This window comes from Passer domesticus, chromosome 18, assembly GCF_036417665.1.
Source record: "Passer domesticus isolate bPasDom1 chromosome 18, bPasDom1.hap1, whole genome shotgun sequence".
In the NCBI taxonomy this organism is placed as follows: domain Eukaryota; kingdom Metazoa; phylum Chordata; class Aves; order Passeriformes; family Passeridae; genus Passer; species Passer domesticus.
This window is the reverse complement of record NC_087491.1, coordinates 12,800,946-12,828,441: the sequence shown is the minus strand read 5'-3', so window position 1 is coordinate 12,828,441 and position 27,496 is coordinate 12,800,946. Positions and strand designations below refer to the sequence as shown.

The window sequence follows — 27,496 nt, the reverse complement described above, 5'->3', positions numbered from 1 at the left end:
AGCTCACCTGGGATGGTGAGCAGGGCAGTGTGGCACTGCAGCTCACCTGGGATGGTGAGCAGGGCAGTGTGGCATGCAGCTCACCCGAGGCACCGAGCAGGGCAGCGTGGCATGCAGCTCACCTGAGATGGCATAGAGGTTGGAGTGCTGGTGCTCCAGGTCCAGGCGGGTGCTGTGACTCTTGCCCCGAAAGCTGGCTGGCAGCGTCAGCGAGATATGCCTGAGGGAAAGGGAGGACACAGCAAATGTTACTACAGAGCACAAGATGCTGCTCCTGTCAGCTCACTCCAGCCCGACGATTCCAGCCAGGTTAAGCAGCAAACATCAATTTTAGTATTGTTTCCAAAACCATCTACCAACTGCTCAGTTCAGCCCCCTCCAGCCCTCAGAGCCCTGGGCTCAGCCAACAACCAAGGGCTGCAGCAGTGGCCATGCAGCCCAGCAGGGCACTCAGCCCAGCCAGGCACAGCAGCTGCACAAACAGAGCCCACAAACAGCCAGCACGGCTCTGCCCCTTCAGCTCAAACCTGTTTCTTCTAATGCAGAGCCCCGGTCTGTGAGAATTCTAATAAAATGTTATCGTTCATCTCCTGGACTGCATTGCCACACGTGAAAAAGCCACTTTCCCTTCACAGAGGGGCTCAGGGCAGCACGAGGCAGAGGGAGCAGGTCCTGCCTCACCGAGTGAGAGCTCCTGAATCCGGGCAGACACCGAGCATCGCCCTCCTGCCAGGAGAACCAGCAGCCTTTGTGTCCCCTTGGATGCCCCGGTGTGAGACAGGGCCCCGGGTATTCTCCAGCAGTGCATCCAACCCGTGTCCTCCGCCAGCAGATTTTATCTACCACACCAATCATCTGGAAGTTATCTGCCTTCAAAAACAGGACATGTTTTGGGAAGAACAATGTATTTTTAGCCCTTGATGCAGATGATGGGGAGCAGCACAGATAAAATAAGAAAAAGCAAACATCAGTCTGAGTTTGCTTGTGCTTTTCAAAGCTATTTTTAACCAAAAAAAGATGGTGTGAAAATATATTTGAATTTGGCTATCAGTTTGCTGTTTAAGACACAATCCACATGAGAGTCTCTGGAGCAGAGGCATGTTTGTTATGAACACACTTTAAAACAGGAGACCACTGCCTGTGGGCATGACACGCTTCTCGTTTGATTTTTAATAGAAGTATTCAAAAATATTTTCCAAGGCACCAAAGGCAGCCAGTGGAAAGACTGAATTTTTCTGCCCTCTATGAGGAACTGCTTTCTTCTCAGCAGAGACAGCCAGAGAGATGTCTCCAAGAAGAACATTAGCTGCACAAGACAGGGCAATGACTGCTGGATGGAAATCAGCTCTCCCCTTCCCTCTTTCTTTTTATAAAAGATGACATTGTAGGGAGGAATGGAAAACAAAGCCTAATTTATTTTAAATTAATGTAAACTTTGGCCAGGATCAATATAGCTTATACCTACAAACTTGATTGCATAATGCATTTTCCTTATGTGTTGTGAGAGCCAAATCATTTTGCATTGTAGAAGACAAAAAAAAAAAAAAAGAGGCTGCCATTGAAAAGCAAGAAAATCCCAATTACGAAGTCCCCAAGTTCCTAAACACATATCGTGAAAGTATGTGCAGTTCTGTGGCATATGGCAAATCAATTACTAGTTTAAATTTTAAAACAAAAACATGGTAAATGTGTTGCACAAATAATCAAGAACAACGGTTTGGTTTAGATTACAGCGGCCACTAGAGTTTTGAATACAATTAATCATCATTCCAGGCACCAGGAAGCCATATTGACACTTATTCCTAATTTGAATATTTAATTAGGGTGAAGTTCTTCATCAAATTATCACAGAACTGGGAGGAAAGCCTAAAAGATTTAAACAATTACTGCTTTAACCCTTACCCAACTGCTCACCTGTGAGCACAACAATCTCTTCTGTTCTGCAAAGCTGGAATATGATCAGGCAATGTGACAGGACAGTAAAATGCACTAGAAATACCCTGGGAAAGGGGAACAGACACCCAGCATCCCAAAGGGCCTCTCTGGAGAGGCCAGGCTGGCACAGGCTTGTTGTGCTTCAGACTGCTTGTGCTCCTTGGCCTTTGCCAGGGCAAAGCTTTTGGGCTGCATCTCTACTTCAGCATCAAGGGTGTTCCTTCCAGGGCGTTTTTGGTTTGGGGCTTGTTGTTGGTTTGGTTATTTTTAATTGAAGAGCCTGTCCACAACCTTCCACCAGGGCCCTGGTGCCCTCAGCTGACCTGGCACAGCCACCTCCTCCATCCTGGGAGGTTTCCCAGCCCTGGCCCTGCACCAGGAGCTCCTGGGATGGGGCTGGACCCCAGTGCTGCTCCAGCAGCCCATGGGCATCCTCCCTGTGCACAGCCCTGCCTCCCATCGCTCCAACACCCCTTTATGTGCTGTATTAATCCATATAAGAAAATCTCTTTTAATGAGGAGTGATATACTTATGAACTCTCTAGAGTCATAATTAGAGCAAACTAATTGAAGTTGTGTTTTGACACACTTTCCAAATTCACGGGTACTGCATGACATATTCACAGCACTACTGCTGCACACCGTGGTGACAGCAAAATCATTAGGCTAATAACACTTATTTGCATTCTGATCATGCCAGCAGCGGCCGTTAAATGCTGCCTCAACCAGCACTCGTTTACTCAGAAAGTTTCCACTGGAAGATATTAACAGTAATTATTAGTACTTTAGTGAATCTCTGATGTTAAGGAACGGCACCTCACAAAGACTACCCCCGTGCCAATTATCTGCCTTTGGAATGCCACCAAGAGCAGCTTTCCTCCTCCCCAAGGACAAGCAGCAAGGCAGCTTGGCACAGTGGGAGGACAGAGGGTCCTGGCAAGGCCAGGCCCAGGGCTCCAGCCTTTCCCTGCTGCTCCAGCACTGCTCCAACACCAAACGTATTTCTCCCCAGCACACGATAATTTCAAGACAATTTAGAGCAAGTTTAATCACCCTCTACACTTCAGTTCCTCTTTTATTCAGCAAATCCACAGAACAAGTCAGCATGTGATGAGGAGATCCTTCACGTGCAGGCTAAGGGGATTTGAGGTCTGTGCACATTATGGCCACTTTTTGAACATTTTTGGAGAGAAACTCACATAAAACAGGCCCAGGAATGCCTGACAGTTCCAAACCTGTTATTAAGAACTGTCTGCAGGAAGGTGATGAACTGCTTTTGAAGTGAGGGGGCAAGTACTCATAAAACAGAACAGAGGATCACAAGGGGAAGTGCCAGATATCACAGGATGCTTCGTAATTCATATAAAAATATCAACAATGTACAGCAAAAGCCCAATGGTAAGTTGGGCTTTGGACCCAGCAGTGACAGACAGGGTGGTACAAGTGTGACACCCAGAGCAGCAAAGTTTGATTTTTTCACAACAACCTTCAGAACAGTGCTGCAAGACCTCATGGGAATACCTTAAAAAAAAAAAAACAACCACAAACTCAAAAAAACCAACCTTACTTTTCAAAAACAATGATCATGCAAAGATCATTCCTCATGAAAAATGGAACAATTAAATTTCAAGCTGTAGAAAGCTGAAAACACACCTAAAATGAGTTAATATCAGGCTGCAGCTCTCAAGAAATGTAATCCAGCATGGAAGCTTTGCTTATGGAGACTGGAAAGGGCACATTTCTGAGAAAGAAGCTGCTGGGGTTCTATGAAGCAGAGGAGCTGGCAACCACCCGCTCTGGCAGGAGGCATCCCAGGCAGCAGCTCGCAGCCCCTGCCACAGCAGGTATCTGCCAGCTACAGCATTCTTCACAGCCCTTAACTTTGACTGTGTTGGGGCACTGAGATGCCAGAACACCTACCTCATACTCCAAAGAACTGCAATGAAAACCTAAACTGCGAGGCAAGAATCACCTCGGGTAATGGACTTCATTCCAGACAATCTATTCTAATCGTGTAAACCAAATATTTAAATACTTTTTAAAACCTTCCTGACCCTTTCCCTAAAACAAGCAACATATGGGCTTTGCAAGCATTTCATCTCATTCCAAGCTACTAAAATATCCTGTTTCCTAAGAGTCAATGAGAACTGGGGGTGCCAGATTCAGATTTTATAAAAGCCCAATGGCAGGAGAGAATGAAAAAGAGAGTGAGCGATTCTTTCCACATCCAGATCTCCCCAGTTAGCTTTCCCAGCTGCAGGAAGGGAGGAGGGCAGTGCACAGCCCAGGCGCTGGGCCCAGGGGTGCCTCTGGCAGCCCCCTCCCCAGGTGCCTGCAGCCAGGGGATGCTGAGCCCCTCTCTGCCACAGGAGCAGAGCTGCCTGCACGCACAGCCCACGAGGGCACAGGATCTGCTCAGACCAGCAGCCCAGAATGAAAGGCCTAATGCAGAATGAAGCTCCTGCAGCTTCCTCTACATGGGGATTAATTCAGATCAGAGGACTTGAGTAACTAGGACAGAGCAGCTGCCAAACAATAGGAAAAAAAAACCCAACAAGTTTAATTTACGCCGCTTGGAAGTCTGAGCTGCAGCCCATTAAATCCTTCCAGGCAGAGGCTGCATCAAAGAGCTGAGCCCTGGCACTGCAAGCATGAAGTGCTTATGAAGTGGCTGTCTCAGCTGAGCAGCGCCGTGTCTCGGGAGGCTGCGGCGCGAGCGCGGCTTCCACATCCTTCACGAGCTGCTCTCCAGAGTCAGGAGTTTTCAGATAATGAAGCAGTAGGGAAAAATTGCCAAACAGCAGAAATACTCCAGAAAGATAAATTACACGTGGTGTAAGCTTCCTGGGTTAGGATTTTAAATTCTGTCCAATTAATCAGCACAATGCAGCCAGGCTCCCGGGCCAGATGCAAAGCCCCTCTCAGGGACCAGCCCCTTGCTGGGGACTGTGGGGGCTGCTGCCCCGGCAGAGCCCTGCCCTGCAGGGCTGCAGGGACATCCACGCCTCCCCTGCAAAACCCCTTAAACAAATATTCCACATAAAGACTCATTTGGGAAGAGCACATTGTCAGCACTTTGCCAGTAATAAATAATGACAGTCCAAACACTTTACTAAAAGCAATAAACTCGAGAAGTGTTTTGGAAAATGGTGAAAGTGATTGATTTAAAGGAAATATCTGAACACAACCACATGCATTTCAGGGTGAAAGCACAGATTACAAATCAGCAGTGGCAGAGATCATATTAAATAGCAGACAACACACAAGTTTTAGGAAAAAAAAAGCTCAGTTTCCCTGCAGGGCTTATTTAACAACCCAGAGCACAGCTTCTCCAAATGGATACCTCCGGTTTGGACTTAACAGCCCTATGCTATGCCCCAAAGAAAACATGCCTCCAGAAATACTGCTGTAGCAGGAAGAGGACTCTCTATAAAGAAAAATGACTCTAAGATTGAAGCCTCTTCACTCAGAGCACTCCACAAATTTTTCAATGCATTCTCAAAATCGGCCAAATCCATCAGGCTCCTTCTAATTACAGTTCATGGCTTTCCTTCTCAGCTGCTGCAAGGGACTCTTGTGCCTGGAAACCAACCGTGCTGTTTAAACATTTTTTCCTAATCATCATTTTCTACCACTAAAACATACTGGACTGTGACCAATTTTTGCACGTCTTCATCCAGCTGAGCTGGACGCAAGCCACACGGTCAGTGCTGTTTCATAACAAATCCTTTATGGGAACCAGACTCGGGAGAAACACGTGCCAGCCCCCTCACCCACCCAAACCATCATGTTCAGATCTGCACAGCCTATACACATCACGGGCATTTCATCCTTACATTTGGTTTGTACCACCCTCACCAGAGAGGATCCAAGCAAACACTCCCTCCAGGCTCCAACTTACTGTTTCAGTCTCACAGGATTTTCAGTCCATCGCTGCTGAGATGTGACCTCAGCCCTTATGACATCCTTGGCTTCTGGTATGTACATAATTTAAAAACTAGGAATATTGTGCTGTGTTTCATGATGCAAGTGATTTGAGAATTCAAGCCACATAATATTTTTAAAATATAATAATTAGTAACTACTTTTTTTAGTTGATCTTATAGGTATTTTCCAATGCAAATGATTTTACAATTAGTTGCAAGTCAGAAGGTGGTTTTATTTTTGAGCTCTCCTGATGAAACAGATTAAAAAATGCAACTCCATCAAGAAAGCAACACTTGCATAAAGGATACCACTGGCAACATTTCTCAGAACAGTTTCCAGTCATACCAGCAATATCCATCCTTAAGTACTCCTCATCCCTAAGAACTCCTCATCTGGCAGCGTTTGGTTCAGGTGAGGGATTTAAGGCAGACCCCACTGCCCTGTGGAGGCTTTTGGCTCTCACACCACCAGCAGTGGCTGCCCCTGTGCAGTGGCAGCTTTCTCAGGACTTGGCCTTTCTCTACAGCAGAGCAGAACAGCACTGAAGCCCTGGAACCTTTTCCCTCACAGATGCTTCATAAAAATCTATTTTAAACAACTTAAATAAATTATTATAGCTATTTCTAAATAATAGGATAGCTACTTAAAAAACAGGAAAGGCAGAAGGCTTCCCTTCCATTAGCACACTGCAGAGCCAGGCTGGTGCATCGCAGCCCCAGCTTGGTCTCCACCTTGCTGCTGGTGCTGCTTTATGACCTGCCTCGATTGCACATCATCAGCCTGCAGCAGAAAGCCACAGACTGATCCCTTCCCAAGCTTACACCACCAATTTCAAACCCTCTCAATAAATCAATTTGAAAAATCAGACTTCTCTGCCTAGCAAAGAAACTCCTACATTCCTCAACATGAAACTCCACTGGGAGCAGAGAACAGGAACAAATGGTTTCCTTTTCCTAAGGAGGGGCCAGCTTAACCAGTGAAAAGGTAACTGGGAGCTCAGAAGGAAAATCCACCCATCTTGCTCTTATTCCAGGTGTTTAGGTAGAGCAATTGCTATGTGTGTATCACAGGAATGCAAGTGGATTGCAGCCACATCCTCCCTCTCCAGGTAAATCATTAACCTTCCAGATGACACCTCACAAACCAACTGACTGAATGATTCCAGGGTCAGTGTGAATCTACGTTTCCAAAACCTCACATCAACAAGTGAAGGCTGTGACTGAATCCTGGTGTCTCCAAGAGGAAGATTAAATGCCTGTGACACATCATCTGCAATCAGAGTGCTCCTTTCCCCAAAGTATCCGTCACAGATTGATAACATCCACACAAAAAGTTAAGTGCAATTACGTCTGTCACTGTAAACCACACTTCGACAGCACTGAATGACATCCTGCTTGCAGCTGACAAACTCTGAGCGGGCTGCTTGAGTGACAGAGGCACAGCTCCTGCTGCACCCTGAGGAGGGGTGTGGAACGTGTCCCAAGGCACAGCAGCCAGCCGGGCTCACGGAGCACCACAGCAGGGATGCAGCCCCCACACAGGCAGCTGCAAGGCAGAATGGCTCTGTGCACACTCACAGCAGCCAGGGACTCGCTGGAACCAGACTCCAAGAGGAGAATGTCACCCACAAATCCAACAGAGTCTGAGGCACGGCAGAGCTGAGCCCTGAGACCCTGCTCAAACAAACTGGATGCACAGCTGGTGAAGCACGAGTGTGCCCAAAGTAGGTGAGTTACCTGTAACCAGCACCTCCTTTGGGCAGGATTACTCCCTGCTCCCCAGAATGATGCTGCCATGCAGCACAAGCCTCGTGCACAGAGCAGAGGCACTGAGGGAAGTTACAGCAAGCTCCCTCATGTAACCCAAGCCCACAAATCCATCCTTCAGCAGCAGGATGGGAACCTGCAAGAGCATTTCTTCAAACTGCCATTAGTGCCAAGAAGCTGTTCCAAGGGTTGGAGAGAAAAGGCAGCAAAGCAGCTTGATGCCCTGCACAATGCCATGCTCCATGGCACAGCATACCACCCTCACCAGGATGCGCCAGGGCTGCTGCTGCTGGAGGCATGAAGCCAGACGCCTGGAGAAGAAAACACAAAGGAGAAGAAATGGCTGAAAAATACCATGTGAAGTGCAGAACAACTATCAAACAAAGCCTTCCCTTGTGCAGCCCTGACTGTGAGCCACAAGCCTGTGACATGTGTGGCAGAAGCAGCACTGCTGATGTGCACCAACCTGTGGAGGTCACACCTGACACATGACAACTCTGTGATGGCCACCATCCACTGCCATCAGCACCTTACACCACAGCAGAGGGGCTACTGCAGAAAAACATGTCCCACAGTAAAAAGCCCTTCCATTTTAGGTTTAGTTGCACATAGGGGTTTAGTTTATATCCAGTGTTAGCAATTGTTCTGAAGGCCCCTCTTGATTCAGAATTATTCTAAATGCAGACACAACTGAAGAGAGCAGCTGAGATACCTGAGCAGCCCAAGAGCAGAACTCTCCACAGTGCTCTGTGCAGCACTGCTCACCAATGCAGCTGCACAACAACCCACTGCTATTCCTGTCAGGATATATCCACATGGAATAAACAGCAAACTGGCTGCCAGTGTAATCTCCTCTCTCTGTGGTGACATGAAAATAAGAGATCACTTGTGACTACAATCTTTCACAAACACTGTGTTGAGTAACTCACCACACTGCTGACAGTGTTAGAAAAGGCCTTCAAGTTGTCTGTGTTCCCTGTAATAATTAAGTATTTGCAGGATGCACCTTTATATACATTTCTATTTCTTAAAAAATATATTGGATAATAAATAACCAAAGTAAAAAAACAGACATGAAAGATGCTTTGAATGATCAGGCTGGTGGTGTAAAAGTTACCTGTAAATCACACACGGGGTGTGAGAGTGGAGCTGGCTACAGACAGGTGGGTTTTACTACAAGGCATTAATGTAACATTCAATTATTCCACTGCATACTGGCTGGTTTAACTCAGCCAAATTAGAATACATTTTATATTGACTATTTTGACATTTGCTTTATTTGGCAAGTAAAACAAAACTGATCCAATTTCCTTGCAGCCATTGTAAACCATAAACTGCACAACAAGAGGTTATAAAATATATAAGCCTTGTAAACACTTCTTTTCAGACTGTCACTGATGCTTTGAGCTCTAATTTTGGCCCTGTTCCCAACAGCTCTGACACTGCTCTGCAGCCTTCCCTGGTCAGCTATAAAGTGACCCTTCCACATTCAGTGATTAGGCACTGCCACTGACATTCTCTTGCTGTGATAATTTTTTTTTTCTTTATTGTGGAAATCTGCCCAGACAGAACTTCTTGCAGAAAGCAAATGAAGATCTGTGCTCTAAAATCAAGATGTCTTTCTCTCTGATCTCCCATGGCCTGGGCTGGCATCTAGCTTATGTCCAGCAGAGCTTCAGAACAACATCTCAGGTCCTAGTGGGACAGGCTGGAACCTCCAGAAAACTGCTGGCTTTTCATCTCTTTTGCCTCCATCTCTGAGAAGCATGACAGCATGTCTGCCTGCAGCACACCTGACAGCACACGACAGCAAGCACTGTGCCAGGGCATGGCAGCCTACCAAGCAGAACTCTCAGTGAAAGAAACACCCAAATGCTTTGGAGAGCTCAAAGAGCCACCACAGGACAGTGGATTTCAGTCTGGGTCACGGGTGAAGGCTCAAATGTACACACCTGCCTTAAGGAGGTACCTGATAGCTTTCTGGGGAACATGTTGCAGCAGTTTAAAAGCGTAACTCTGAAATGACCTGTAAATCAGGACTCTAAAGGACATAAGCAATTTCCACCCATGTGATATAATGACCTTTGTACACAAACTGCACCTTGGAACTCTTCTCTGCTGTCTCCTTTGAAATTCTAGCTCTCACTATTTACTGTAATACTGTAAAGGTATCTGCAGTGTAGAAAACGTCTAGTGCAAAAATACATGTACATGTGATAGGCAAAAGCACAAAGGGACCCGAGGAGAATGTGCTGTCCCCTGGCAACAGCCTGGCCCAGTCTGTGAGCCTCAGCAGCAGGAGCACAATTCACACTGGGTGCTGTGCTTTCAGAGTGAATGTCAGGAGTGCAAAGTTCTCCGTTTCGTCACTGTCTGGGCTGGTTTGTTGCTTAACAACGCCTCTTTGTCCAGAGAAATCCAGCAAGTAAGCTGTCAGTACAGCACTACTGGTACATGAAAGTCTACACACTAGCACATCTGTTGATACACACAGAAATATAGCCTGTAACACAGGGAGAACAGCCTGGACAGACACCGCTGCCCAGCAGCGCGGCGCCCATCAGTCACCACAAGATGAGCAGGCTGCTGTGCACACTCATGTCAGCTGCATAACTGCAGCTCAGCAACCGGGTTCAAGAAAATAAAAAACCAAGAACCAGTACTTCAAACCATGAGCAGACTGATCCTGGAGATGAGCAAAACCTGTTTCCTTTCTGAAGTCTGTAGAGAAACTTCTCCCTCCCTCTGGTTAAGGAGAACAATCGGCCTGGCTGCAGCTCTGGCTCACCCTTCCAACACGTATGTGTTGGAAGCTACAACATCCCGCATAGTTTAAAGCAAAGGAAAGGTACAGTTTACTGTTCCCCTCCTCTGCAGGCATTTCCTTTCTTCTGGCTTCTTCACCCATTTTTCTTTACACAACAACAGGCAAAGGAACTTCCAGCAGGCAAATACTTCAACCAACAGCACATTCCCTTATCAGATTGTGACACAATCGTTCCATGCCGATGCAGCACCCTGGTCTCGGTTTCCCAGGCAAGGTTAGTAACCACAAGACATGCAGCATCAAGCAGAAGGAGCTGGAATGCAGAAAACCTACCTTGGCAGGTTGGGAGCGGGCGTTGAAGCTGGTGCTTGGGCGGGAGGAGCCGCAGGCTGTGCGGAGTCGTGGTTGCGCGGCACTCTGCCCATCCGATACCAGATACCCATGCTGTTCAGCTCCCTGGGAAACCAACACACAGCACCAGGGCTGATGCTGCACGCACGCACCAGCACCAGGCCCTGACGTGTTTCATCAACACCTTGGTCAGTGAGAACAAGGGTAATTAAAAAAAAGGAGGGGTGAGTTAACTCCTACGTCTAACTCAGTAACACTTGTTCTTACTTGGGACTTTTCTAATGATAAGCTTCACCTCTTACAAGCTACTACTTGGTAATTAGAGGAGCACAGGGCCCTTGCTTTGGTATAACTGCATTATTGTTATAACAGCTTTGGAGTGAGGGGTACTCACCCTATGAAGGTGTACTGAGGAGGGGCTTGCTTAGATCTGCCCAGGATTCGGATATCGCAGATCGCTGCCTCTGTAGAATCCCGAGGGATGAATTTAATGCACAGCCTCTTCTTTCTGAAAGCTACTTCTTCTGCAAAAACAACCCAGAATACAGGGTGGGTTTTATGCAAGATTAGAGTATAAATGTTATTTATAATCTCTCCAGGTCCTAGGCAGGTAATTGTGGCAGAACTGGTGCCAAAGAACAGACATATGTCAACAAACCAGTCAGTGCAGCGCCATTCCAAGGGGAATGTTCTATCAGATGTGCTGTTGGCACTGCAATAACCAGTTCTCCTCCTGCCTGCTGCAGAGATCAGCTCCCACGTGTGCCTGGTGCTGCCCCACAGCACAGAACAGCAGCTGACTCTGCCAGTTCCACATGTCTCTCGCACTCCCTTGCTCTTTCCCAGGTAATGTTTGCCTCACTGGCCTGGACAGCCATATCTAAACATTCCTCCCACAAGCACTGCCTCTAGGAATGTACCTGGAAGCTTCTGATACAACCAGTCAGTTCATTCTGCTACGTGCTTCCAACCAGCGACTTCCAACCCTCTGTGAGGAGCAGGCAGAGCCTGCCATGCAGAGAGGTTGAGTGTAAGAGCTGTCTGTCCAAATCTCACACATCCCAAGTGTTAGTGACATATGATCAAGTCAGCAGGCACAGAAATGATACTCCCACCATGTTTGCCCTGGTTCTTTGCAAGGACAAACCAGACTCACAAAGCAGAACCTCCCAGGAGGCAGCAGTGCTGCTCTGACCTGTGCTCTGAGGGTGGATGAATGCACTGCACAACCCTTTCTGCTACATGCCACAGGGCAATTGTTTCCATGTTATCCATCACGAAAAACTTAAGCCATCAGAGTTAAGGCTTATCTGTATAATGAATTCACAGCTCTTCAGGCTGATTACCAGCACACAGACACAATCCACAGCCAGTGCTGGTGCTGTCTGTGACCACAGACACACATTTGCAGTGCTAGGAAAACAATGCTCCACCTCACCCTAAGGAGTCTCAGGGTGAGCAAGGTGAGGCTCCTGCTTGGATGCAGGCACTTGGAAAGCAGGACAGAAGTCTCCTGATATACTGAAAATCTAAAGAGCAGACGCTGAATGAAATTCTGGAAACAACCAGCAACTATAAACAAGTGCCTGCAAAATAAAAACCCTTCATCTTAATGTGAACAAATATCTCCCAACTTAAAATATGCTGTCACTTCACCAGATGGCAAGCAGCCCTGTCTCCATAGGCTCCTCCTGTTTCGTAATCCACACCTTGGGAAACAGCAATCCATTCCAGCCCCTGAAATGTGCTGCTGCACTAGCACAAATAACCATACAGACAGTGTGAGGTGTGCCAACAGAGCATCTGTGCATACAGCTTGCAGTTACAGTGGTGTTTTTAGAGATGGTAAATACCTGCATCCCTGAAGTTCAGTCTTCCCCTGCTTTGAAAAAGTAGGGCTTCTGTTTGAAGTGCCTAAAACTCATTTTAGGAGTCTGGGATTTAAGGCTTCCTGAAAATCTTCTCAAGACCTACCAAGTAGTACTGTATTAAATGTATTAACTGTGAGTCAGCTGCCATTTTGAGAGGAGCACAGAGACACCTGTAACCATAAATCTAACTCTGAACAAAATCAGTGCCTCTCATTTGACTTTCTGTGCAAGTACAAAGCTGACTACTTGCTTTTGTCTGTGTTGTCTTTCACACCACTTCCTCAGTGCAGGCAGTGCCTCTGCTTTAGACTGTCACAGTCACAACCCAATCACTTCAAATTAATGGCAAAGTCCCCGGGGTTCCACCTTTCCACCAGGACTTTCACAGAAGTTGAAGCAGCACACAGTAAGGTCCAGCACTCCCAGGGGTCAGCAGGATAAGCCAGCAATTCTACCTCATACCATACAAGCCCCAGAATTTTTCAGAAGCAGAGAGTGACCTGGGAGAATGGTCTTCAGAGTCTCTCACTTCCAGGCCACAGGTTCCAATCTGAACAGTGACTGAAAAACCATCCTCATGTGCTGCAGCCCCTGATGAATGATTCCCTGCAAAGCAGGTTCATGTAACCCCTTTCTGCTCATTCCTAGGCTGGATTTCGTCCCTGACACGCTCTGGGACCAGCCCTTCTGTGAGGAGCAGCTGCACACCGGGCACCAGCACCAGTCCTGCCATCCTCTCACTCCACTCCCATGGGACTGTCCCCTGCCAGCCCAGTGCCCTTGGTGCCTGCTGCACAGCACAGGCCTGCCACCAGACGTGGCTCCAGCTGCTGCTGGCACAAGTCCCAGGGGAGCTGAACACACTGTTTGGGAACTGCTCACTCATCTATTGCAGTGAAACAAGTCTACCTTGCAGAAATGAGCATGATATTCCCCCTGGGCACTGCACTTGCGCCTTGTGTCAGTAAGCACAAAGATACCTGACACCCCTCAGCACTTGCTGGCAGGACTTGTTCTCCCACAGCAGGAGATGTACAGTGGGAGGGCACAAACACACCCCCCCTTCCTTTCAGTGCATTTCTGAACACCCCTTGGCACAGCAGCTCTGCTCCTGCTAGGCACAGCCCACTCTTCAAACTGACAAAAGAAACTCTCCCTTCCTGCCCCAGACATGGGGCTCTAGCAGGTGAGTGAAGACAGACAGGCAGCCCATTAAACAGCCTGAGGAGGACAAGAAAACCAAAGGCTGTTTTATTGCAGCCCAGAGCTGAACCTAAATGTGCACATGCCACCCCAGAGAGCAGAAGTGCCAGGAGTGACCCTCTACCAGGGACACAGCTCTTTGTCACCCGGGACACGGCCTTCTGTGACCTGGAACACTGCTCTTTGTCACCTGGGACATGGCCCTCCACAGCCTGACCACACAAGCACTGGCAGAGTGGGACTGAGGACCAGGTGTCAACTTACGTGTATCAATGGTCTCCTGGATGGGCATGAAGCCCACAGGCAAAGTGTCCTTGATATCAATGAGCTTCATGTCGACCAAGACGTTGCCTAAATGACTCTGTGGAGAGAGAAAAGAAACAGTTGGTTATAACAATGTCACCAAATTAAACCCCAGATCTTCCCACCTGCTGAAGCCTGAGATGCCTTGTCATTGTATCTGACCACAGCTTTGGAAATGATAAGAACGTACCAAGGCAACCCTCGCACGCGTCCTCTCAGCAGGAACCAAACCACGACTGACTAGGAGATACCAGACAACTTTCAGCATTTCAAATTCTAACACCTCACCCACTGCCATGTTTCCAGATCTTTGGAAGCACAGCCAAATTCTTTCTTTTGCAGGCACAGCAGCTTGCAGTACTAATTTCACCAACCCATCCACTGAGCAGGTCACCTCAGTTCTTACACACTCTACAGTTACAAGAGCAACGTGGCATTTCCATGACAGTAACAGCAAAAAGCATTACAGGATGATGGCTTATGCACACAGAGCCAAAGTTATTACATGCATTAGCTAATTAGTGCTGAATAGACAGGGTTCTAGCTCCAAATACAGTGCACTCCAGAAGCACAGGCCATTTGGAACAACAAACTTCATTTAGAGTCCATATGAATTCTGAGCTCATGCCTTGTCCTATTAATCAAGGCTTGAAGAGCTCAGAGCCCAATTCAGAGTGACAGCCTCCACAATGGTTTAGAGACCAGATTTTCTTTGCAGTTTTCAATAAAACCAGCGCTGCTGCCAATAATCTGGGGTCACATATGAAAGAACACATTTTAGGTACTGCACAGCCTTTATAAACAGGAACACAACACAGAACAATTAAAATTTAATCCCAAGACATCAAACTGTGTCATTGAGTTTTACTGTTACTGCTTGCAAAGTACCTCCTTTAGTTTTTATCTGGCAAGAGTTTCTCAGACAAACCTGCACTCTGATTATTTCACTGAACTTCTTCCAAAATATTTACATTTGCAGGCTGTGAAATAAGGGGAGGTCAGGTGTGAGTTTATTTTTGGGAGGTCCTGCATTTTATGGTCAGCTCCCCACCAGAAGGGCCAGCAGACCTGCAGCCCTGTCCCACCAGACACAAGTGTGGCACACATCCCCTGCTCTGTGAAGAGGCCAAAGCCAGGCAGCCCCCCATGCCTCTGACTGTCCATGTCCAGGGCATCTTGGAGCAAGCAATGCAGGATGCTGCCAAGCCTGAATGTGTCACTTAACATGCTCCTGGCACAGCAAACAGCAGACGAAGTAGTTGCTGCTGATTCATCTTTCATGTTTTATTTATTTAAGCTGTCTGTGTGTTACATCAGTGGCAACTTTCTGCTGAACCACCGACTGCTCCTCAATCAGCAGCAGACAGGCAGGTGAGGTGTCTCCAATGAGCCCTGGGAGTCAGCTCTGCCATGTGCACAGCAGAAAAGGGGACAAAGCCCCCCAGCTATGGCCCCACCATCCAGGGCCTCCCCACATCAGAGACAGCAATGTCAGATACTGTGAACTGCTGAGAAGGATGATTCTGCAGAACAGGCACTGCAGACTGACTCTGCCCTAACCCAGATACCTGAAGTGCATTAACTCTACTAACTATAACATTGTTCTTCGGGGAAAAGAGTTCCCAGCATTTTGATAAACACAAAAGGAAACCCCAAATGGTAAAACTTACAACCCAAAGAGCAGCAACACATCAGTGTCCAGGGGAGAGAGAGGAGCCTCTAACCTCCCTTCCTCCCAGATGAGGGAACTCAGGCCCCGTAGCCCCCCGATGCCCCCAACAGGGAAGCACATCATATATCCCATGTGGCCAAGAGGACTGAGGGAAGGGGGAACTTTTGCTTTAATTTATGCCTCATCAATATGAAGAAGGTACTTCCAAACCATGGTGACCCCAGGGCTCCTGCCAAAATCCAACAGGCACCTCCTGAGGGTATTTACACCATCTCTGCAGCCAGCTGCTGCTCCTGTCCTGTAATTATTTCTGACAACTTTACATTTCAGGTGGCCACAGATAAACCTAATACTCAAATCAGCACAAACCTATTTAATAGCCTTCCTGCCTATTCCTGCAACTGCACATACTTCAGGATGAAAAGCACAATTATTGTCCATCCACCCAAGGAAGTGGTATTTCCCATAGCTCTGCAGCTTTACTTTAATCTGGATGCAGGCAGGGAAGCAGATGGAATAAAGGTCAAATGCTGGGAACTGGAAACCCCCAGCTCTACTGCCAGGACCCGTGGGCAGCCCCTGGAGCTGCCATCACTTTTCAGTTCCCGTCACAGTGAGAGCACAAGTACAAAATGGTACTTCCAGACCCTGCCAGCTGAGTGGCCGAGAATATCCAAAGCACGACCAAAAGCAGGATTACCCACTAGATGGAGTGCATTCATTGCAGAAGTCAACAGTTCCTCCAGAAAAAAGAAAGTTTTCGCAGTAGCCTCAATCAAAACCACGGCAGAATGCATGAAGCTCTTGCGGCACACGGTCTCCTCTCCTCCACAGAAAGTGTGGGCAGGCAACTGCTGCTAATCACGAAGTAACTCATACTTAATAGTCAGACCAGATTACAAGAATGTAGTAGCATATGCACAACGTGGGCACATTTTCAAGAATCAGCACCAAAACCAACAAAGCAAGCAAGCTAATCCTGCAGTAAAATATCTGTGATGGCCCTGGATTCAGAAACCAACATTTCCTTCAGCACCACTACCTACACTGTTTGTTTCTTGAGGAATTTGGGTTAGACATCAATCAGGACCATGAGTGTGCAGCACTCATTGCTGCAGCAGGTAATGAGGGTGAGAGGCTGCTAAAATGCAAACATTCCCTTTTGTGCTTCTTTTATTGCAGAAGATTTTGTCAGCAATTTCTTTCCATGAGAAACACTCACAAAATGCAAATATTCTGCCATTGCACTTTGCCTCCTTACTCACCCGAACTCAGTGAAACACCTGCTTGAATTATAATTGGCTCCATAAAATGAATCATCGTATGGGTAAGCACATACCAGGCACAGACGCAAATCATGCAGACACTCAACAAATGGACTTACATTTTCTTTCGAAAATGACCTGGTGAAGCACAGGTACCGTGTGACCTTGGATTTAAACAAGCCATCTTTCCACAGGTCAGCATCCAAGCCATCTGCTGTTTGTGCAACCTGCAAAGAAGAGACAGAAGAAGAGAGGAGACATGTGAGCCAAAATAAAGTTAATACATGTGCAGTACTTCTTCCTCAGACCTCTCCTAATTAACAGCAGCCCAAACTTTCACAGCATCTCATTAGTTTCTTCACAAGGTGCAGTGGAAAGAATTTTCAAGAGGAGGTATAAAAAGAAGTTCTAAATATGCTGTCTCTCAGGAGACCCTTGATTAAAGATGCTCCGACAAAAGCTACTCTAATGAGGAAACTGCAACTTCAGTTACAGTCTCCAAACAATAGTTTGGAAAAGTCAGCACATTGAGGCATTCATTACCACCCTACACACAAGGGCACACCGGGCGTGTTGTGAGGGTCCCTGGAGACAGAGCACAGAAACTGACCCATCTCAGGACTATTTTAATGGAAAGCCATCAAGGAATTCTGGCTCCCAGGGCAAAAAGCTGCTCCCAAGCAGGCTGGGGAATCCCTGTCACTGGTGGATTTGAGCAGCAGCGCTGCATGTGAGGACACACCCCACAGATGTCCCTCTCCAATGCAACCCCACATCCAGCCAAACTGATACCACATGATGGTGCTGGGTGAGGAAACAGACCCTGGACCCTCCACAGGAGAGACAGCAAGATGTGCAGGAGAAAATCTCACTTCCAGCTGATTCAAGGAGTGGGCAGGAGGCAGCACCACGCACTGGGGAAGGGCTCTGCTCTCAGCAGCTGAGCACTCACCACACAAAGGGCAAGCTGGTAAGAGCCCTGGCCCCAAAATGTTTGTTGTCGAGTAAGAGAGGAGGCAAGAGGCAAACACAAGGAGAAGGGCAGAAGAAACAAGATTACTCCATCACACTAACACCCACCTGGCGTCTCCAACAGGAGACTCCAGCACGGTCTGAAGCTCCACAGAAGCTGAACTTCTGCCTAATGCCTCTCAGACAGGGCAAACTGCTCCAGGCAGCTCTTGTAATCACACCGAGCGAGCCCTTGGCCCCAGAGCAGCCTGGTAACAAAGAGCTGGCACTTGTCACCTTTGCACCCATGTTTGGCTGAGCAGAGACTGCACTGGGCACAGGAAGCAAGAGCTGTGTGCTGACAAGGCCTCCACTCACCCCGAGTGCAGCAGACAGACAAGAGACAGTCTGATCAGAGCAGCAAAGTGCACTCACTGCTCCCTGAATTTTGGCAACTGCTGCTCACAAGCCCCAGCTCAGGTCAAGCCATTGTACAGCACACACAGCTTTTGTGTTCAGGCTCTGCAAAGAAACATGCCTGATCTTTAAACAGCCACATTTTAGAATAGGATTTTGGCAAAATGTTTTGCTTATTTGAATTATCTTAATTCAAATATTTCCTGAACTGTTAGTTTAGGAATATGTAAAATCTACATGCATCTTCCTCTATCATGGGTAAGTCAGTCCTGGTGAAAAGATATCCAGGAAACAGTCTGTTTGGGAAAACTGCTGGCATATAAGGATGGTCAGCTTGAACTCCAAGCCAGGAGAATGCAAGCATGAATGAACTTGTCAGAAAACTCACGGGAAAGAAAACTGAGCCCTATAAACAGGAAACTTCTTGCATCACCTGCTGGGCTCCTGCAAGCAAGGAGAAGCCCCAGCAAATCTCAAAGCAGAGCTGTGCCTGATCAGCATGCCCCCAGGACAGGAGCCAAGTGGGAAAGGCCACAGCAGACCTGGCCAGCAGGACAGGCACTCTAGAGCCCCAGCTTGCCCAGTCTTTCCTTGGCTGAGAGGCAAGGAACGTGCGAGACGGAGGATCTGGCACCTGGCACTGAGCACACGGTGCCCTGGGCACCAGGAATGGTGCTTCTCCTCATGAGGCTGGGGGAGACACTCCTCACTGTGTGCTACAAACAGATGGACCTGACAGAGTGACCCCCAGCACACACAGGGTGATCTACCTGCTGCACAGCAGTCACAAGGGGGTTACTGCACCACAGCCAGGCCTTTGGCAATGGGTCCTTTAAAGCCCCTGCCCCACAGGGTGATCTGCCCCTCTGGCAAAGTCAGGGCTGCTCCTGCTGGCTCTGCAGCTTGCTCAGGCACTGCCCCGGAGCAAACCCCACCATGGAGCTGGTGCTCAGCCTGCAGCAAAGAACACAGCTGCACAGGAACCACACCTCCCTCCTGTCCCAGGCTCCTGCCCCCCACCTCTCCTCCCCACCCAGACACAGTCTTGCCAGTTCGGTTGAATTTTCAGGAATCTAAGTTCAGACACTGTATATTTTGGCAAAATCAAGTCCTTGGTGCTTTAGCTGTGAGAAGGCCTATGACATCACGTGGCCCCTTGACAGCAGGTGCTGCAGAGGGGACAGCACACCAAGGGTGGCTGGCAGCACCAGGCACACTGCTGAGGTGGAAAGCTGATGTGGCAGCCGTGCTGGGGAAGGACAGCAGACAGCAGGCACTGCCCCACGCCCGCTCCAAGGGCAGACAGTGCTCCTCGTGAGCAGACAGGGAGGCAGCAGAGCCAGAGCAAAGGCAGCTCCTCGCTGAGCCCTGAGGAGACAGCGACCCACATCCACCAGCATTACACCACCACCATAATTGGATTACGCCACAGGAAGACTCTTTTATCTTGTTTAGTTTAAAGTGCGCTAGCTCTGCAACTCCCCATTAAGCCACAGGCAGGCTATCTGGGGTGAGTGTGCTCTCTGCCCAGCCATTTAGGCAAAATGCAATTCTGTTATCAGAAGTCTCACACTGTCCCGTGCTTCTTTATCAGGGCAAGCAGCTAATTACACAGCCTGGCTCACACAGGTAATGAGCACTCGGAAAAACACAGTAAATGTAAAAACCTCCCAGGTCTTTAAGGAGCCTTTTCACAATGCCCCCCTTGTGTCCTTACTTCAGCCTGATCCATTTTGTTTCTTCACTCGGAACAAGGTATGAAATCATCCAGAGCTGAAGAGGTGTGAGCAAAGCCTCAAGTCAGCTGGCTTCCACTCCTACCACACAAGCTGTGTGGCTCTGGAAACCCAAGGTGTGACGTAGCACAGCTGGAGCAGATGAACTACAGTCCACATCTTTCTCTATAGATCTCTGCAGGGTCAGTATTTTATACTTCACAGTTTGGGACACTGATCTATGAGTAGAAACATCCTGCAGTTGGTTACACAGCAACTAATCCAAGGAACAAGCAGCTGTTGAACAGCGACCTCCCTTTATCTGTTCACACATTCATCTACGCTGTATCCTGCTGCCAGTCTCCTGCCAAATCTTAGTTTAGAGGTTTGCATTCTGCCTGTCAAAATCATCCTTGCAATTTCAGCTGGATGCAAAACTGTTTGATTCCCTTTCTGGAGCTTCTCATCATCACTGTGCAGTGCTGATAATGTGGGACTGAACAGCTGATGTGGGATCCATTTATTTAGAGATATAATTTGTACAATACTTAGGGCTCCTTCAGGATGAATGTTACTAGGATTATTAAATTTGCTTGCCATAGTGGCCAGCTGTTTCAGTAAACCCCTCCTGCAGGAAATTAAGCTCCTCTGGAGTGGCAAAGATGAAGTGGCACATTTGCACCCACAACCCTCTGCTGAAGGAAAGCACTAAGCGCTGGGGCTGAAAGGTGGGCACCAAACGACTCCTGCCAGCACAGTTCACAGGCATGTTCCCTGGAAGAGTGCTGCTCCCAACACAGCAAAGCACGAAGTGCAGCAGCCCTACTCACCACATCATATCCCGTGGGCGCGCGGCTGCGGGACGCCAGCACGCCGACGCCCGTGATGGGATCCATGGGCAGCTCGGGCAGCGCCTCCGCGAGGTCTCGCACCTCAGGCATCGTGCACTGGTCCTGCAAGAAAGCAGCAGAATTAAAGGGCTGCGGGGCACCACGCCCCAGCAGAAGCCAGAGAACCAAGAGCACACATGCATGCCACAGTGCCTGTGCTGACACACCACAGACGGCCAAGGTAAACACAGGATTAGGCCAGACACACCTTCTGCACTTTCATTTGCTTTTGATAAGAGGGTATACTTGTGCAATGCCAAATAGGTTTGAAATTTGGGCTGGCAGCCTTTGAGACTCATTTTGTTGCTTCCATGGGCTGGTCTCCATCTAGCAATGACAGGAAAACCAAAGCTCGATCCCTTCTCTTCCAAAAAGAGAACAAATTTCATCCCAAGTCAGGCTGGTTGAAGCAGCTCTGTCATTTTAAACAGCAAGAAATCTGCTCCTAATGGCTTTAGGGGGAGGTTCCCCATCCACGATGGGTGTTAAGACATGCTGGGGGGTTCCCCATGAGTCCTCAGTCCCATCACATCCCCGTCAGCCAGACTGATTTCAAGGAGCAGCACAGATGTCTCTGGCGCTGGAACCGCACTGGCTGCAGGGAGCCTCAACACCAGGGAACACAGAGGAAGCACAGGGTGGGCTGGCACAAAGCAGAGAGGCCTTGAGGAGGCCCGAGCATCTTCCAGAAGAGACACATCACCAAGAACGTCAAGGGAGGGAGATATGCAAAAAGGACAGAAGCAGGTAATACCAACTACTTTCCAAGGGATGCTGCTGCAGGAAGCAGGAGAGGACAAGAAAGGGGCTGAAACAACCGAGGTGAAGGATGGGGAAAGGTGCCACTGCCTCAGCGTGTGGTCTCCTGCAGAGGCAGCCAGTTAAAGCATCTCTGGCTTTCAGGCAGGAATGCCCCAGGAAATCGCCCCCCACGCACCCCAAGACAAAGGGCAGTGCTTTGTGTAAACAAGCATCAGTGCTGCACAGCCAGACAAGCCGTGAACCAGAGCTGCCTAATTCAATTCCCTCCTCAGAGCAATCAAACCCCAGCATTTCTAGGCCATTTGGATGGCTGGTTACTTACTGCTTCTAGAAAAGGCAGAGGTGAGTACTGGTGCCAGTGGAATTGGGTTTACACTTCACAATGCCCAGTCTGAACAAACATCGTGCTGCAGACAATAAAAAAGAGCAAGTCTGGGCCCTAAGTAAAGAATAATAATGTCACATGAACAGCCAGACTACTTGAGGAGTCCAAAACAGGTGCTAGTGACCAGTAGTGGTGCAAACACTATTGCTGATGCACCAAACAGGAGAGAGCTCTGCTTTAGCACCGGTGTGCTGGACACGCATCCAGCACAGAGCAAAGCAAACCTGCTTCACTCCCAAAGCTGCTCAAACCTTCGAGCATGATGGCAAGTGCAGCCTGAGCCCAGGGGCTGCCCCTCCTCTCCCAGCAGGCTCTGTGTCCTCAGGGTGGGCAGGAGGAGCACAGGACCTTGCAGCAGGAATGCTGGAGGCACCGGCACAGCCGTGACAGACCCTGTGCCAATGCCTGTGCCACCCCACAGCTCATCCAGAGCCTCGCATAGAATGCAGAACCTCAAACATACAGCATGGAAGAACATAACGTGAGTTTAACAAACAGCTTACAATCTCTTCTTCATGAACGTTTTCTGAAACTTCTTCAAGCCACTCAATAGTGCGGTGAGTTCTTACTACACATGGGGAGGAGCTGGGAGGTAATGAATGCTGATGTAAGCTTCTCTTAGGCCATTTTGAACTGAAATCCAGGTAAGCAATGATATTCCCCAGCGTGTTAAGAACACCACCCGGCAGGCTCCCACACAGCTGCAGCGGCACTGCAGGGAGGCAGATCTGCTCACACGGTGCCAACACGCCCTGATGAAATGCCTGCTGCTGAGCGCTGCCCAGGACCCGTCTCACCACGCTGGAGCCTGCTGCAGGGAGACCCAGCTGCCCCAGCAGGAACCTGAGCAGCTGCCAGCCCAGCCTGGGCAAGGCTGAGGACAAGGGGGTCCCCGCACCAGCACAGGAGCAGGGGTGGGTGCTCCAACCCGCAGTGTGGTGCCTCCCCCTCCTGCTGGCACCCTGTCCTCAGCCAAGGAAGAAGGGCACCTTTGTGGGAGCCATTTGCAGCCCTGCTCAGGGCAGGGGGAGGGGACACGGCATCAATCCTCACTTTGTGCCGGCTCACACAAAGCCCCTCTATGGCAGCAGCGCTGGGCGTGGGGCTGTCTGCCTGGCCGTGCTGGATCCATGGGGTAATGAGGCACAGCACGGGCACAGGGCCCCGAGCAGACCTGCCGCACCAGCTGCCCCTGCCCAGCGAGCCCAGCACCTCCTCTGCCCCGTGCCACCCACAGGGATGGCAGGCACAGCTCCTGCCCTGCAAGCAAGCCTGCTGTGGCCACTGCAGCACGGCCAGGCCACACCAGGCAGTCACTCTGGGCAGCTGCCTGCTGTGCATGAGGCACTGAGGATGCATCTGGAACAGATATGGAGCAGCAGAAGTCAGCTGCACACTGGCATAAATGTTTTTGTGAACTCTGCCCAGGTCAGAGGGGAGTCTCTGGCTGGGCAATCACAGATGATTAGTTACACTGCACTTCTCCGTGAGAGCATCAACAAAGTTTGGATTCTCTTCTATTGTGCCTTTTAAATTAAAAATGAAAAAATAGTCAAAGAGGAGATTAAATTAAGGAGCAGGATTCTATAAATGCCTCTATTAGGCAGCTTGTTATTTTAATTCTCTTTAGCAACGTGAGTTTGACCTGCATGCCCACCTACCATCACAGTGGCCAAGCACTCAGCCCAGGATACGGCCCTCAGCATCCTGCAGCAAGCTGCCTGTGCCCACCCACTCACTGCAGGGCTATTCCGGGAACAGGCCAAACAATGAGAAGAACATGTTTCCCTTTAGCTGGGAGCATGCTCCCTGGAAGCTGTTCTCAGCTGTGGGGCCGCATCCAGTCCCCAGCACACCCCAGCAGCCAAAGGATGCAGGATGTGAGCTCTGGGGCAGGAAGAAGCTCCAGAGCACTGGGGGGCTGCCCAGACAAAGCCAGTGGGGAAAGAATGTGTCTCTAAGGAGAGAGTCCCTGTGCATCCTGGCAGCCCCAAGCAGCATGCAGCAGAGCAGGGTGGGATGGCTGCAGGACAAGATGGACAGGATGCACTCTTGGACAAGCAGCCACCATGCTGCTGGCTCTGCCCCGAATGCTTCCCAACCCTCAAACCACTGTCTCAAGGCAGGAGGCAGTGTCCCCGGGATCCTGATGCCCAGTCTTCTGGGACTCCACTGGTCTCTGGCACAGCCTTCTTCCCACAACCCATGCCCACAGTCACACACACCTCCCTGTCTGCCAGCACTGCCGAGCTCGTCTGTTTATAGCCTTTTTGCTTGTTCTCTCCATTTCCTTGTTAGCTCATCCGCCTTTATTAGTTTATCCTAGGCATACTTTTCTGCTGGCTCCACTGAGGTGACTGACCACACACACGGCTGGGCTTGGCTGGGACACATGTACAGCAGAAGAACCCGCTTTCAGAAATGAACGCGTTATTGTCAGTTTCTAGACCATTTTCTGCTCTCAGTGCTCCTTTTCGACAAGTTCAGCAAGTTCAAGAGCTGGTGGGTACATGACCAGATCAAACCTTTCAACGTGTTTGCTACAGAAACATCATGCTGCCAGCAAAGCGGGTCAAGCTCTGAAGTTAAATAGCCAGGGACTTAGACGGAGAATGGTGTTATTGTTTCTTCCTCCAACTACAAGCCCTGCACTTTGACACTGCCTTGCTCTTCCCACAGGCAGAAAAGTATGAGCTAAGGCAAAACTGGAAAAAAAACCCAACCACCTCACTGCATCGCTGCAGCCTGTGGGAAATGGTGCCACAAACCAAGCAGACAGCGGCTCAGAGGCTGCCCTCCATCCCTGCAGGAAGGGATGCTGGCACAGCGCTCGCGCACGCCGGACACGGCCCCAGCCAGCCTGCTATTTCTGCTCATGGAACATCATCGTCTCCACGAGAAAAACAGGAACCCGCAGCGGCAGCCAGCATCGCGGCCTTGCAGGCCACCATCACAAACAGGAAGGATTTCAGTTTCACATTTCACCACCACCGAAGGCATGCCTGGAATCACCCCGGCACACAGGCTCCCTTAGGAGACGGTTGCCCTGCACCAGCTGCAAAATCTATATTTTGTGACTGACTGGGATGGAAACAGGAACTTAAGTGACAGAATGAGCAAAATCGAGACCCCGTATTGCTTCACAGCACTTCTAACTATGGACACACATTTCTGAAGTGTCCTGCTTCAAACCAGAACAGGTTTCCATACACACATGACCTTGCACCAGGGCAGCAAAACTGAAATGACATTCAGTTCAGTTGGCAGAGGTATGAACAGGTCCCTGTAGCTACCAGCACCCTCAAGCCTGGTATTTGCTTTGTCAGAGATGCACAAGAGTAGTACAAGAGTGAGATGTCTGTTTTATCCCACATCTCCAGAAGTCAAGTCATGCCTTCATCTAGAAGGGAAGGCCATCTCAGCTAAAAATTATAGGGATGATGCTGCCAATCTGCTGAACATATAGGCTCCCTTAAAGAATAGATGAGCACATTCTCACTCAGTTAAAATAAAATACAAAATGGAGCAAGCCAAGCTTTAGCCCGAGCAGCTGCACACCTGCTGATACCCGGCCTGTCTGGTTTCAGTGTTACTGTGACCAAGCTGAGAATGACCCAGCTCTGGGAACCTGCAGACAACACTGAAGACTGGTGGACCTTTGAAAACCGCTCCAGAAACCTCAGAGAAAGCTTGTAAGCCCTCCGTGATGCAAGGCACAATTCCTGGAGACACAGGCACCTCTGTGTCGCTGCTCCAGCCAGGCTGTAAGAAGCCAGCTGTGCCCCACCTCCAGCCATGCACTGAGCTCAGGTACGAATCGGGCAGGTAGGCCCGTGCTACCAACAGAAGAAAAGACCACATGAATCAGAGGGGGGTTTTGTTATTTCCTCTACCCGTCATCAAGCAGAATTTACAGTAAATGCCGGCGCAGGTCAAGGTCACCGGGGTGTACCCAAGGCTGGTACCCGAGGCCGCTGCCGCAGCCTCCCCAGCCTCGCAGGAGCCGCCGGGTCTCACGGAGGCCAGCGGGGCGCTCCAGCCCCGGCCCAGGCGCGAGGTCCCCGCGACGGCCGGCCCGGCAGCCCCGGCAGCCCCGGCAGCCCGGCCCGGGGCTCAGCCCGCCCGCCCCGCCCGGCCCGCGGCCGTGAGCGCCCCCGCCTCCGCCCCGGCGGGCCGACCGCAGGGCCCGGGGAGGCGGCGGGCCCGGCCCGGCCGCGGGGACACTTAACTGTTGCCCGTGCGGCGGGCGGCGGGTCGCGGCTCCCCCGGCGCAGGCAGAAGCAGCTCCTCATCGCCCGGCGCGGCCGGCGCGGCGCGGCCCGGCGGGAGGAGCGGCGCGGGGGAGCGGCCTGCGGGCCCGGGCGGAGCGGCGCGGGGCGGGCAGCGCAGCGGAGCGGACGCCGGGCAGGCCCAGGCCCGCGGCTCGGGGCTCGGGCTCCCAACGCCGCCGCTCCGCGCCCACCGCGGCCGGACCGCGGCGCGCAGGGCCCGGATCCCGGATCCCGGATCCCGCCCCGCCCGGCCCGGCCCCCGCGCCGCCCGCGCCCCCCGCGCCGAGCCCCGCGGCGGGGCCCGGCCGTCCCTCGGGACACTCACCGCGGCCGCCGCGCCGCGCTGCTCCGCCGCTCCGCCCGGCCCCGCCCGCCGCCCCGGGCACCGGGCTCGGCCCCGTCACGGCCCGCGGGGCCCGCGCCGCACCTCGCCAGACCGCCCTTGCTCGGGAACAGGGCAGTGCCCAGCTCCGAGCAGCCTCCCGAGCCGCGGCACACGGGAGGTGCCAGGTGGAGCGGCTGAGCGGTTGTGATTTGGACAACGTAACTCCTTCCTCCCTCTGAAACCGGCTGCGTCCAGAAGATGGGCAGCCGCTGCTGTGGGCTGAGGAAGGCAAATGGTGTCAAACAAGCTGGTTATCTTCTCAAGAAGTCCCCGGCGTTGGGAGGGATGAGCGGTTTCAGGACCTACCTTCAATTCATTAAGACATTTGATGCTCTGTCTCCCTATGGCCTGGAAAACAAAGATATGGTCCAAAGTAGTCAGGGTTTGCCCGGCCGGCTGGGTGACCAGCAGCCTTCGGGTCCGCTCACAGCACAGCAAACATCCTGAGCAGAGGGACTGCAAAGGTCTGCTTCTGCTCAACCTTAGCACGTGCCAGTGTCGAAACTGACACCACACTCATTGAAACTGGCAGATGATGTGAATCGCAGCGCATCGTGGCGCAGCAGCGTGGTCCACAGCCGTCGTTACACGAACCAGTCCTGCAGCGGTCCTGCGCTGCCTTTTGAGCACCTTACCTGAGGCAAGGTCAACAGCAATCGT

At 50.3% G+C, this 27,496-nt stretch overlaps 1 protein-coding gene and 1 long non-coding RNA gene across 8 annotated transcripts in view; one reads left to right on the top strand and one right to left on the bottom strand.

The window, feature by feature from the left end:
- MVB12B (multivesicular body subunit 12B) overlaps positions 1–26,926 on the bottom strand; it is a 54,489-nt gene extending 27,563 nt beyond the window's left edge. The window contains exons 1-8 of one of the 6 annotated variants that reach the window (XM_064394078.1): positions 26,777–26,922; positions 22,118–22,202; positions 20,974–21,096; positions 17,180–17,287; positions 14,085–14,181; positions 11,141–11,270; positions 10,729–10,851; positions 123–220 (exon numbers count right to left, since the gene is read on the bottom strand). In XM_064394078.1, the coding sequence (XP_064250148.1) occupies positions 123–220; positions 10,729–10,851; positions 11,141–11,270; positions 14,085–14,181; positions 17,180–17,287; positions 20,974–21,084 (667 nt within the window). In that variant the 5' untranslated portion in view covers positions 21,085–21,096; positions 22,118–22,202; positions 26,777–26,922. Of the gene's footprint in view, positions 1–122; positions 221–10,728; positions 10,852–11,140; positions 11,271–14,084; positions 14,182–17,179; positions 17,288–20,973; positions 21,097–22,117; positions 26,277–26,409; positions 26,683–26,776 lie in introns of those variants that run through there. The other 5 variants (XM_064394076.1, XM_064394077.1, XM_064394079.1 and 2 more) reach the window with 5 other exon arrangements.
- Positions 10,055–14,918, top strand: LOC135283362 (uncharacterized). Of its 2 annotated transcripts, none has more exons than XR_010349161.1 (3): positions 10,055–10,476; positions 10,557–11,592; positions 13,266–14,918. It is a non-coding gene; the product is annotated as an uncharacterized LOC135283362 (long non-coding RNA). The 2 variants fall into 2 exon arrangements; XR_010349162.1 differs by lacking the exon at positions 10,055–10,476 and having other exon boundaries at positions 10,498–10,669; positions 11,493–11,592.
- Positions 26,927–27,496: the final 570 nt, after the last annotated feature.